General features: G+C 40.9%; 1 protein-coding gene across 6 annotated transcripts in view; it reads left to right on the top strand.

Moving 5' to 3' along the window:
- The window catches only part of LOC121192946 (piezo-type mechanosensitive ion channel component 2), a 66,076-nt gene that overhangs the window by 11,411 nt on the left and 42,097 nt on the right, over positions 1-12,568 (top strand). For all 6 annotated transcript variants that reach the window (XM_041054983.1, XM_041054982.1, XM_041054981.1 and 3 more), the window contains exons 3-7: positions 623-748; positions 7,003-7,045; positions 9,769-9,931; positions 11,261-11,543; positions 11,838-12,042. In XM_041054983.1, the coding sequence (XP_040910917.1) occupies positions 623-748; positions 7,003-7,045; positions 9,769-9,931; positions 11,261-11,543; positions 11,838-12,042 (820 nt within the window). The remainder of the gene's footprint in view (positions 1-622; positions 749-7,002; positions 7,046-9,768; positions 9,932-11,260; positions 11,544-11,837; positions 12,043-12,568) is intronic.

Here is a 12,568-nt window from a genome sequence, read left to right as displayed (position 1 = left end):
TGGTGGAAAAGCTAAGTCTTTATTTGTGAGCTTGAGTAGCTGCTGAAACCAGAAACCAAAGAATTAAATCAGATATAAAGTCTGGTTTTGCTCCTTTGACGATGAATTGGAGACTTAGGGAGAATTAGAGGTCTTGTGGTCCACTGGAATGTTTATTTGACTTTTCAACCAAAATAAGCTCTGCTCCATGGTAGTGTTGCCAGTTCTTAACCAGAATATGTGTCTTGATCCACAGAAACTCCCCCTTGGGTGCTCTCCCAGTCACCTTCACCTTCTTAACCAATTCATTCAAAACAGCTCCACAGCTGATTGCATGAATGTGAGTCATTGTTCTCTGAGTTTTGCTATAGGAAACAGCTGTCCGTGTTTGAATACATTCCTTGGATTGGCGTAAGAGTGCTATAAGAATGCAGAAATACCAGGCACTTTTTAATATTGCCCAACTGAAAAAGAAGCAAATATTCACCCGTGTCAAGTTCTCTGTGTTAAAAAAAAACAACAAAAAAACGAACCAGCAAAGAAACTTTTCTGTATTTGAGTGCAGAAATAACATGTGGAAATCCTTAAAGTGAATGCTGGTGGTGGTGGTGAACTCACTGTAGCTGTTCTCCTCCTCCTCCAGGCCACACAGGGCGTCTGCTGCAGTCCCTCTGCTTCACCAGTATGTCCTTCCTGCTGCTCCACATCATCTATCAGATTACCGTCAACAGCCTCCTGTCCGGGAAATCCATCAACTCTAACTTCAGCTGTGAGTACACTGCGGCCTTTATAGTCAAGGCTCTAAAGGTTGTGAGGATTGTTAGGTATGTAGAAAACAAAACAAACTTGCATGTTTATAGAAAAGTTGACAGGCTAACAAAGCCACAATAAACCCTTTTTGCGTAATAAGGAGGGTGGTCCTGAAAAATCCTGCTGCAGAGAATTATCACCACAACAACTCCCGACATTATCCCAAACACCTGTGGGTGCACTAATATGGTTTCAGTAATTTTTCAAGCGAAAATAGTAAAACAACGCAAAACATTGCATCTAATTCCAGCCTGTAAAATATAAGGATTTGCTCTGTTCTGTTATTTATCATTGTAAACTACATTTTTTAGTGTTTTCAGACTTTTGGTCGAACAAAATAAGACATTTAAAGGCATCACTTTTGGCCCTACATAGTTGTGATGGGGATTTTTTGTTTCTTGGTTGGCAGATATATGACAATGAAAATAATCATTAGTTGCTGCCCTCATTTTAAGAGCACCATCTTTCTCTTATTGTTCCTGAATTAAGTGCTTTTAGTTGCCTAAACATAGCCATAAATAAGCTAACTATGCTTTAGTTGCTTCAAGTAAATGCTGCAACTTTGCAGAGTGGCATTATGTTTCTTTCAAACATTTACTGTTGCAAACTCGTAGTGTTTAAACATATTTTTTAAGAGACAAGGGTGAACAGTTGATAGAGAATGCCAAGAGTATGTGCAATTTAAGCTGCTCACAACTGCTGACAATGTTAGAACTAAGTGGTTTTCTCAAAAAGTCTGTTTTGGCCAGAATAGTTTGGTCACTCTTAGCAGTCATGTAGCACCAAAACAGAGAAATCTCAATTTGTTGGGCCACATGTTCACGACAGCGTGCGCACACGTGTGTCTCATCCATCACACAGGCCGTTCTGTGCTGAAACTCTGACCTGAGCTGTTGATGCAGCGTCACAGGGTTGTATATCACCAGAGAAGGTGTAGCTTTTTCACAGCCCGAGGGAAAGTTTCCATCCAAAAAACTAAGTGAAGACATGTTTCATTTGCAAGGGTAAGTAAAATATGCTCTCTAATAATAATCCAAAACCTCTAGACATATCCTCACTCTTACTGCAGTTTGTCACATCATGAAGATTTATGAATCTAATACATTCCTCGATGTAATTAGCTTCCTTGTGCCATATGGACATAAAAAAAAAAAAAAAAAAGGGAGAGATTCTTGCTGCCAGTAAAACAAACACTGCAAGTTTCTGAGTCAGTGTTGGGAAGGTGTTAATACTTGGCGTTGGGCTTCTCATGAAACTCTGTATCAAACTGTAAAATGTGAATGTGTCTAGACGGGACAGACCTTGACCTTGTGTTCTAATGACTTGTTCTTTCTAATTGAAGTAGCTTGGTTTCCACCGTCGAAGTACGGCCAACTTCGCTCAGGAGGCAGAACGACCCTTATCGCCTCAGGCAGAAACACACAGAGCCGTTCAGAGAGGGTAGACTAAATATTCACTCAAGGAAATCTTTATTACTGAGGTCTCAAGGGCTGCAGTTTTTTGGCAGATCAAACCCTGGTGTGATGACATTGTAAATCCTATCCATCTGCTGTATCCAACTCTGTATTATCCATCTCTCTGACCATTGATCAGTTCTACTTGCATTAACAGGACTGTGAATCATGATTTGATCAGATTTTTGCGCATAGTTCAGAATGAGAATCAATTATTACATTGTTGTCAAAAACCTATTAAAAACACATGAATGAGCCTCACTGTTTCACTCAGTGACAATGTTCCTTCATTACATGAACGCGCACACTCAAATGTATGTTAATACGTGGCCAAAAATAGTCCCCAAAAACACCCCACGCAGTTTACTCCTGTTTAAGAAATATTTGCTAAAAATGGTTTTACGAACTTTTAGAGCTATTCCAAAAAAACGAAAGTATGCTGTAAATTTTTGAGGAGTTTTTACCTATGGCATGGCTCAAGGAATGCCAGTGTCGGTCTGTCCGTCGGTCCACCACTGTGGTTCAGACCGATAAATATCAACAGCTATTGGATGAAGAGCCATGAACTTTGGTACAGACTTTCGTGGTCTTTTCAAGGACGAATCCTACTGACTTTACTAATCACCTGATGTTTCCTGTGGAATCACCAGCAGGTCAGAGTTGTTACTTAACATTAGCACCTTATCATTGTCACTGAGATCATGTTTGCATGCCCACGTTAGCATTTAGCTTTAAGCACTTTTGTGCCCATTTACAGCTTCACAGAGCCACTAGCATAACTGTTCACTATTCTCCACGTAACACGCATGAGTATTTTACTTCATAGTGAGCAGCTGGTGGATGCTGGTTGTCATTTGACAATTAATGAGGCACAGGGTTGAGAAAAATAACATCATACACTCATGTTGATAAACTTAATGCTGTTAAAATGTCATTAAAAAAATCACGTTATCTTCTGAAGTAAACACTTGAGACAACGTGCAAACAAGATTTCACAACATTTCACATCCATATACATTTGGAAATTTGTGACTTTGCTCCACTGCAATGGTTTGTTTACATATTGTTGGGATTTACACTTCCTGAGGTTAATGTCATCCTTGTCCTATTTTTATTTATGGGCTACATATACAGCAGGAAGCCAAACATTACTCTTTGTTCCCTTGATCCACCGCCTACATTCTGAGAAAATGCCTTATCTCAGGTTTCTATATCTGGTATTTAGCCCCTTGACACCCTTTTCCTTTTGGCAGCCAAGTATAAACAAGGAGTCCTCCTTTGCTGTGAGGCGTCTATCCTCCCCCCGGAAAACTTCATATAATTTCCTCTATTCTCTGTAGCCAAATACACCATTAGAGAAGTAAACTGAGTTGAGTATGAATGAGAAAACCTTTCCAAAAAAGCTAACACCTCCAGCTGTTAGAGCAGGTCAGTGACTGGTCACCACATGAACCGGAGCCGGCTTCCTTTGGAGTCATCTGGCATTCCTCTGTGCTGACTCGACATGGTGGGAACAGCATTTACATTTACATTTACCCATAAGAGTTTGTATTAACCTTCGGAGAGCACCACATGGGTGGGGTTCGCTACATTTCAGATAATGTCAACTAAATTGTCAGACAGTGACAGATTTTCAGATACTTTCCTGTAATTGTCTAAACTTTTTGGCAGCCAGTGCCCTTTGTGGCAACCCCCACCCATCTGTGCACCGTGTAGGTTAAAATAAAACCATTAAAAAGGATGTACAAGTTTGACTTGACTCATATCTGATGGCAACAGATATTTCACCTTCTCATAAAGGCTAAACAGCCTGTTGAATGGCTGTTTTGTGACAAGCAGCTCAGGGATAATTTTCATGAAGTCCTGTAATCGGCGTTGTTGACCTTTACCGCCCTTCGTATCCACACATCCTGCTGTACCTTTACCCAAATGTGAGACAGTTACTGAATTCTCCCTCAGCATACAGATTCTCTGATAATACTTATTACGTGCTGAAATGTTGCTGCTGCATATCACCGGTCTCTGCAGAAAAGGGCAGCTGGCATTAGGCCCCAGAGATGGAAGAGAGAGTGCAGAGAAATGCCGTGCTGAGAGGTTAACGGACCAGCAAGTACAAAGGGTGTTTTTATGATGTTCACATAAAGTCTGAGGACAGGTATTTTTGGTGCCCATCTGGGGTGTAAAACGGCCTTGCCTCGATGGGAATATAGTCTCACACGCTGCATTACACAATATTCGTCTTTTCATCTCATGGATCAGACTGGCCTAACTTTACCTCTGGCATTCCTCGAGTATGATTTCAAACACAGGATTTCCTCTGACACCTTTAGGCTCCGTTTGGGCTAGGTGAAGTCAGGTGTTGCAGATGTTTGGACTTGGGAAATCACTGAAACACCGTCTGTTTTGCTTGTGGTCACTGAGCTGATATATTAAGCTGCAGGGTTTCTATTTGAAGAATCAAATGGGGCATTTAGTAATCTGTGAACTTTTTTCAACCTCTGTGGCCCATTATTAGGGATTACAGTGAAATCAGTGGCCCTTATCTCCTCCTGTGCAGTTCTCTGGCACTGCCCTTCATCCTGTCTGCGTAAAGCTACTTTGGCCTGTAAATGACACAAGCGTTAGTGGCTCGCTAGTTAGACTAGAGACCCCAAAACTGTATTGTGAAGACTTTAAGTCTCATTAAGCTGTTTTTTTACAATGATTAAATAAGAGAAACACAGCCTGATGCCAAAGGCTTATCAAGTCATATGTCTGACGTGTTAGCAAACAGTTAGCTCCTGAAACATTCAGCGCACACAGAGCAACACGACTGTCATCTGTTTTTTAATATACTATACTGTCATTGAGGTCCATTTGTAAAATCATTAGATATATTATCTCTAAATAATATATCACAATGACATGTGTTGCCATAATAGTAATTATTGCTTTGCATTTGGTGTTTTTGTTATTTTTGGCCCTCACAAGGCTGATGTCTTGTCATAGCACCGTCTGCTGTTCATCACTGTGACACTGAAAATGGGAGTAGATGTGTGGAGGTGGACAGATGTCTAGTGTCTTAACATTTCGCTTGGGGGAGGACCATGGGTGAGGTGTTTGATGTCAGAGGTTATATCAGGGCTTAGTCATGTGGGCTCCTCCCGTCACAGATGTTTTGTTAATTTTCTCAACCATCTCTGTTGTCACACACCCACGACCTCCACACACACACACACACACACACACACACACACACACACACACACACACACACACACACACACACACACACACACACACACACACACACACACACACACACACATCTTTTCTGCATCTGCCTCAACCAGCATTCATTTTATTTGTGATAATCTGTTGATCTTAGAAGGAGAAGGATGGGTTTGGCTATTGCACCTTCAGCCCAGACATAAGGGATTTGGAAAAATAACATCTGTGATAGTGAAGCTATTCTTGGGGGTATTTTGTCAGTGATGAGTAATAAAGAAACACCAGGGTTTGTGCTGACAGTTCGTTGCTGTTTGAGCTGTATTCAGAGGCTGTATCCTGTTTCTGACGAATTGCCTATTGTCTGACTCATTTCTTTACTGGATACTTGGTGGGTGTGTGTCTCATTTAGGAGAAGATCCTTAAGATTATCCTTTGTTTTATCTTTTGACAGTTTTTTTTTCTGCTTTACGCTGTATTTATTTGCCTCCATTTACAAATGAAGCTTTTCAGTCCAAAGTGACTCCTACTTTTTAGAAAACACAACTACTTAAAACTTTAGCTTGCAGGTAAAATGGTTTATTGCCTTAATGTTCTACATTTCTGAGATATTGAACCATCAAAGTGATGGTTTTCTTTGTTTTCTTTTCATGATGTATGCCGCTTTAGAACTGAATATTTCACATACTGTTTTTACAAGAGCATTTCATAACCTTAACAACTTCCTAAAAGTAGCTGTAGTTTGTGCACAGGTGACACAGTAGATGAAATCTGTCTGATGAAGTGCTTTGTTTGCTGTCTGTGTGCAGTTACGCTGTCGCTGAAGTGTGTTTGACATCTTCACTCTCCTCACTGTGCTCCATAAACCGGAAACTTAAGCTCCGCAGCTTAATTAGTCACCTAATACACCAGCAGAACAGCCGGATATATCAATATGTCATTGAGTCGAGATCCTCAAGTCACAAACTGATGTCGTGTTTTTCTCTGGCTATAGAACAAAGGCCAGTCAAACTTCGTCAGTTCTTCTCAGTGTGCGAGTTGAATACCTGGAAATCTCTCTCTGAACACTGGGGTGACGTTCAGGAACTCTTCAATCATTCCAAGCTGTGGAAACAAAACTTGCATGAAATGTTTTTAATTTCTTTTTTTTTTTTATGTATGTATCTTATCCCAGCAGTGAGCACATAGATTGTTTTCCCTCACCTGGAAATTAAATAAAAAGCTAAAATGAAAAACCTTCTTTATCTTTTTGGCTTTTCTAAACGACCTAAAGCAGGGTTTTATGAATGGTTCTGTCAGAGGCTGAAAAACAGTCATAGCCATTTACTGAATAGTAAACAGCAGCTATTAGCTGTTCATACAATGGATACTGTAATGGAAATGATCTCCTCTTACTGGTGTGAAAGTTGTGTATAAAACAGCTCTGCCTGTTGCTTGTGCACCTGTAACACCACTGTTTGTTTTTAATGACTAAGTTATAAAAGTGCTGTGGTGTATTTCTTTGCCAAACAATGTCTGTATTCAATAAATGACTTTGTATTTGTGTGTCCAGGTTCCACATGGGAGAAATCCATAAGGCAACTTGGCTTTGAGAGGTAAGATAGTAATGAATTCAACACTTTCACCATAGATGCTCTCACAATTCAGATGCTTTTTCAGGAGGTGATAGGACTCAGTGGCTGCTGACTGATGAAATGGAGGGTTAGCAGGATCATGACCCTTATGTATTAAAATATAATGACAGCTTTGATTGTACTTTTTGAATTAGTTGTCTTTAGAGTGCACATAAAAAAAAAACCCTGAAAGGATATTTAATTTATTCTGTCAAAGATCATGCATGTGTTTCTTATGGTCTACACATTTTACAGTTAGCTAAATATAGGAACCCTCACAATAACATTAAACACCACTTTTTGCATTTAGCCACACTGGCTCGTCGTCTGACCAGGTTTATACATGCTCCTAACCTGTCCCTGTGTGGATTCCTGATGAATGGTAAACCCAGTTACGTTTGACAATCAGTTGACAGGCCTATTTTTCAAAGCTTTTGCTGCTGTGCCTGTCTCCTCACACCCCCATGATCATATTAGATGCGGTTTCCTAAGTACGGGAATGTCCAAACTCAGCCACGTCCTTTTTCCAGTACTCACCAGCCCTCTGTGGATAGTATACTGTAAGTGGCGGAAGTTGAGCCATAAACATTTTATCCCGCCTGCATTTACCTGTTTGTGTTGAGGATCATACACAGTATATATATACAATATTTACAGCTGCATTTGCTGAATAGGCGGACGCTTTTTCCCTTTAACTGCCTGTGTGGAGGAAAATGCAGAACTCATGTCAGATGTATAGGAGTCTAAAGAGAAGTCAGAGCTGTGGTGTGTCTTTTCATTGAGAGACACTTTAGTTTCCCCAAGCCTGACCTTTTTAAATCCTTTACAAATACCAAATATTTACATGGTGTAGGACATACACATATTTTGTGGTCTCCCTATTTGTAGTTTTTCATGAGTAGCTGCGGCTGCAACCTGAGGCAGTGAAGACAGATCTCAGAGCTGCTAGTGTTATTGTAATTCTCTCACATGATAAGCAGGGGGAAAGTAGGAGTCATTAAAGTTGCTGGCTCAACCGTGTCTGGCTCTGCTGGTTTCCATTTCTTTCATCCATGTGAGGATGCACGAAGCTTCACAACAATAAAGCACATGGAAACAGACGTCCTTGATTAGATTAAACTCGCCAACAGCAGCCAAAGGCCCAACTATTTATCTGAGTGTGTTTTCCATCGTCTTGATTAGCACTCTGTTTTCAACTTGTTAACTTTTATAAGCTTTATATCCATTCAAGGCCACAAAGAGATTTGTTTTGTTTGAAATGACCAGTTGTTTTATATCTTGGTCCAAACATTTGGTCAGCTTTTTTTTCTGCAGCCTGCGCTGCAGAATCACCAGTATGTTTTGTTTATTGTAAACAGTTTAATTGCACTTTGAGCTCAGCATGAGACGTAAAGAAAGCACTTTGGTGGCCAAACGCAGGATGCAATGTGATTGCTGTAAAACCAAAATAGAAATTGGTTTGGATGATAAAAGTGAGTTTTAACAGTTTTGAAACCTGTTAACCATTTCAAGGACATTTTTTATTTGCTTTAATTGGACATGCAATCATGGCACCTCATAAAACTTGTCCTCAGGCAGCACAGATACATCATGCCGGATCATTTGAAGCCGTTACTGTAGCTGTCAAGGCAACAGTCGACTGCCACTGTTTAGCTTCCTGTTTGAACAATCCTTTTGGTATTTAGTTTGAGGTGAGCGGACAATAAAATAACAAATGTTACAAAAGCTTTGTTTGCCCATGCAGATAAAACTACAAGACTTGAAAAGAACACAGTGTGTTGACCAAACTAGGATAAATATTATTCATTTTAGATTGTTAAAACATGCTGACAGTGTTTTGAATTTGTCATATGTTGTCAGTGGGAATCATCATAACTTAGATGACACATCTGCAAGTCTGCAAAATCGAAACTAGTTTAAATCCTTCAACTTTATTTTATACACTTTAAAGACAAAAAGGGGCTAATTGTTTACACTACCTTATTACGAACAAAGGATGCAATTTTCAAGGGAGTAAACATGTTTTTCACAGTTCAGTAAAAAAAATACCACACTCTCTCATGGGTTTGTTTGTGTGAATGGAATTTCACTCACTTGTTAATAGCAATACATTTAAAACTGGCAAGCCTGATTTCATTAAAGTGGGTGGTACTCCATATAAAAGCCGAAGCATTCAACACAACACATATTAAAAGAACAGTTGAGTAACGGAAAAGACTCAGATTCCCATGCATTCATGTGAACAGGTAGTGTTCTCTGAAAGACAGAACTGCTGCACTCTCACTACTGCTCATGTTCTCATGAGCATTCTCCTGAGGGCAGTTCCACAGCTTGAACACAGACTGCAGGCAGATAATACTCATTGAAAATGTATGTGCAAGGCGGTTGAGCCATTTTTGGCTTTTGAAAAATAGTCGCAGACACATGAAAGATTGGGACAGACAGAGGGAGGTGACATGTGACAAGTATCCAAGGCCAGATTCAAACACAGGGCAGCACAAGTTATTTGTGGGCCATGTCCAAGTGAACTAAACAAGCAACCACAACTCCTTGGGTTCCTCTGAAAAACATATTTCATATTAGGAGTGATCGTCCATGAGCAGTTTGTTGTACTCTGCCCCATTTTCCGTCATTTGGTCCAAATCATAATTTCGGGAGATGTTGGGATCCGTACTGTGTATCCTCTGCTTTCTGTGTGTCCCCAGTGTGATTGGTGCAGATGCGGGGAATGGCATCCGAGTGTTCATCCCTGACATTGGCATGTTCGTGGCCGGCCTGGCCATCTGGCTGCTGTGCCGCAGTCTGGTCCAGAAGAGGCCGCCTGAGGACATGGCACAGTACAACGCTGACTTCGAAGCAGAGGAACAAGTGGGTTTCATTTGTGGTCACATGCAGTATCCTGAAAACAGTGTGTGATCTCTCTATCTCTCTGTCTATCTCTCTATCTCTCTATCTATCTGTCTATCTTGCTGTGTATTTTTGCTTTTCCATTTTTTATTGTACATTTTTGATAACATTTTCTAACATTTTTATATCCCACCATTATGGCACATGGTATGCAGAATGTTCTGTCGTCTGTGACTCTACTCTGCTGTGACTGTAGACAGAGACACGAGAACATAAAGATTCATAACATAAAGTAGAAACTTCATACATACACCACAGGTGCCTTATATGGAGTCGATGATCTGGTTAAATTTTTAACAGAGGCAGGGCAAGGAGGTTGCTTTCACCCACACTATGGGCAAGGTAGGGTATTGGAATAAAAATTTAAAACCATCTAGGAAATTCTGTCCATAAAACTAAATCGAGAAATAGAAAAATATCTTGTCTCATGTCATGATCTCATAAATATAAAGAGGAAATATCAGAACTTGGTTGGAATAAGTTTCCCTAAATACCTCCATCGGCCACAAGCCCCAGTGTAAATGTCTTCACACAAACTGATTTTAGATTTCTGGACTGATGTGGCCAGTAGAGTGGGCAGTCTCTTATCCTGCTCTATACATATTGTCCGCATTCAGCTTCACAAGCTAGGAGGAGCAGAGCAGGAGTTTGAATAGAGAGCTCCCTGTGAGTGTTGATGACTTGGAATACAGCCCCCATGCCCTGGCAAGTCTTCCCTTCTCTTTATGACTCAGTGTTAATTAAATCCACATTCACTTTCACCTCGACTGTGCTGCTCACACTGGCACAGATGGCATCGCTCCCCATTACTGAGAAACAGCAGAAAAGTCACTGTAGAGCCTGCGTTGTGTTCAGGCTTTTATTTCTGTCAGTGAATGCTCCACTTGTTATTATGTTACTGTGAGAAAAGAGGGACACATAGTTGGTTAGATGCAGCAGCCAAGGAAGAACTGACTGGATTAGATTTCAAGCCAACATGTTGTTCGAGAGGAAAACATCTGGCATCTAACATTTTTTCAAGCAGCCGCACAGACAACATACATGTTTAAATATGCCGTGCTACATGCTAAACATGCTGAAACACACTCTCAGCTGTAAGCCAAGGCGGGAATAGTTACCCACAGGCTGACATGGTGGACTTGGCATAATAGTTGATTAGACACAGGGGTTGTTATGGTAGAGCTACCTGTAGGAAACAGTTTTCAGCACCATGGAGAGCTCTGACCTCCAAACTGCACCATTCATCACTCAATGCTGAAATCTGTTTGTCACTCACAACCCACCTCCAAGGAAGAGGAGGAGAAGCAGAGCTTGGAGGACAACATCCTGCTAGAGGAGGACTTTGAGGCGGGGTACGAGGCTGAGGAGGATGAGGACGATGAGGAGCTGTACGAGGAGGATGAGGAGGAGGTGGAGGAGGAGGAGGAGGAGAAGGAAGAAGAAGCGAAGGAGAGCACAAAGATGAAGATCCTGCGACTCGTGGCGGAAGTTGCGTCCAAAGTGAAGGAGATCATTGGGAACTTGATCACTACTGCGGGGAAGGTGGTGGTCACCATCTTGTTGGGCATGACAGGTGAGTCGTTTTACCTTTTCTTACCTGTTGATTGATTTTCTACTCTCTTGGCAGTCATACTCTAGATTTCAGTTTACAATATGTTCATATTTTATGAAGAATCTTTTAACTTGTTTGTTGTCTCGGACTGAACTATTTACCTGACATCAAGTGACGTGTTGTGATATGCAGCATCCTGCCATTCTGGTGCTCCATGTGGCCTAAAACAAAGGCTGATTAATAAACTATATATTCCTGTTCAGATAATTAAACCACACTCCTCTGACTTTGTACCCATTGCTTTTGTGTTTGCAGGCATCATGCAGCCCTCGCTGACCTCTGCAGTTTACTTCTTCCTCTTCCTGTTCCTGTGCACCTGGTGGTCCCTCTGCCGGACCTTCGACACACTCATCTTCAGCTGCATGTGCGTCCTGATGGCCATCTTCAGCGCTGGGCACCTCATCGTCCTCTACCTCTATCAGTTCCAATTCTTCCAGGAGTCCATCCCAGCAGGCAACAGGTTTGTGCTCTTATATTTTTAGAGTAGCTGTAAGGGTCAAATGTTCAAGATTTTATTTTTCTCTGGTTATTGACATGCAGAGATTAAACAGTATATAGATCATATATACAGAATATAGATTTATAGACTAAACTGTACGCTCCACTTTGGTCCACTTGACCACTGCTCTTCCCACAGACAGAGATGAATGAAATGTTTCGCACCAAAACACCAACTGTCTCTCAAACAAACGTGAGCTGCCTCTCCTGTCACATTGATGGATTTTGTAAGCAGTATTTCAGTAGTTAAACAGCGCGAGCCCATACTAATGCTATCTGACTGCTTAATAATTTGAAAATACATGACTTGATGGCAGAGCCCAGCAGCCAGAGCTCCTTTGACTCAAAGATATTTATTGCGCCCAGGGCAGGTTTGTTTAAACGTTAATAAATATTTATTATTGTTACAAACAAGAAGGCAAAGGAAAAGACAAACCCAGCTGAAGGGGAGATATATCAAACTCCTACTCACAGCACATCAATATCAG

This window comes from Toxotes jaculatrix, chromosome 14, assembly GCF_017976425.1.
Source record: "Toxotes jaculatrix isolate fToxJac2 chromosome 14, fToxJac2.pri, whole genome shotgun sequence".
Classification (NCBI taxonomy): domain Eukaryota; kingdom Metazoa; phylum Chordata; class Actinopteri; family Toxotidae; genus Toxotes; species Toxotes jaculatrix.
Note: the sequence above shows the minus strand (reverse complement) of the source record. Positions and strands in the feature narration are given on the sequence as shown.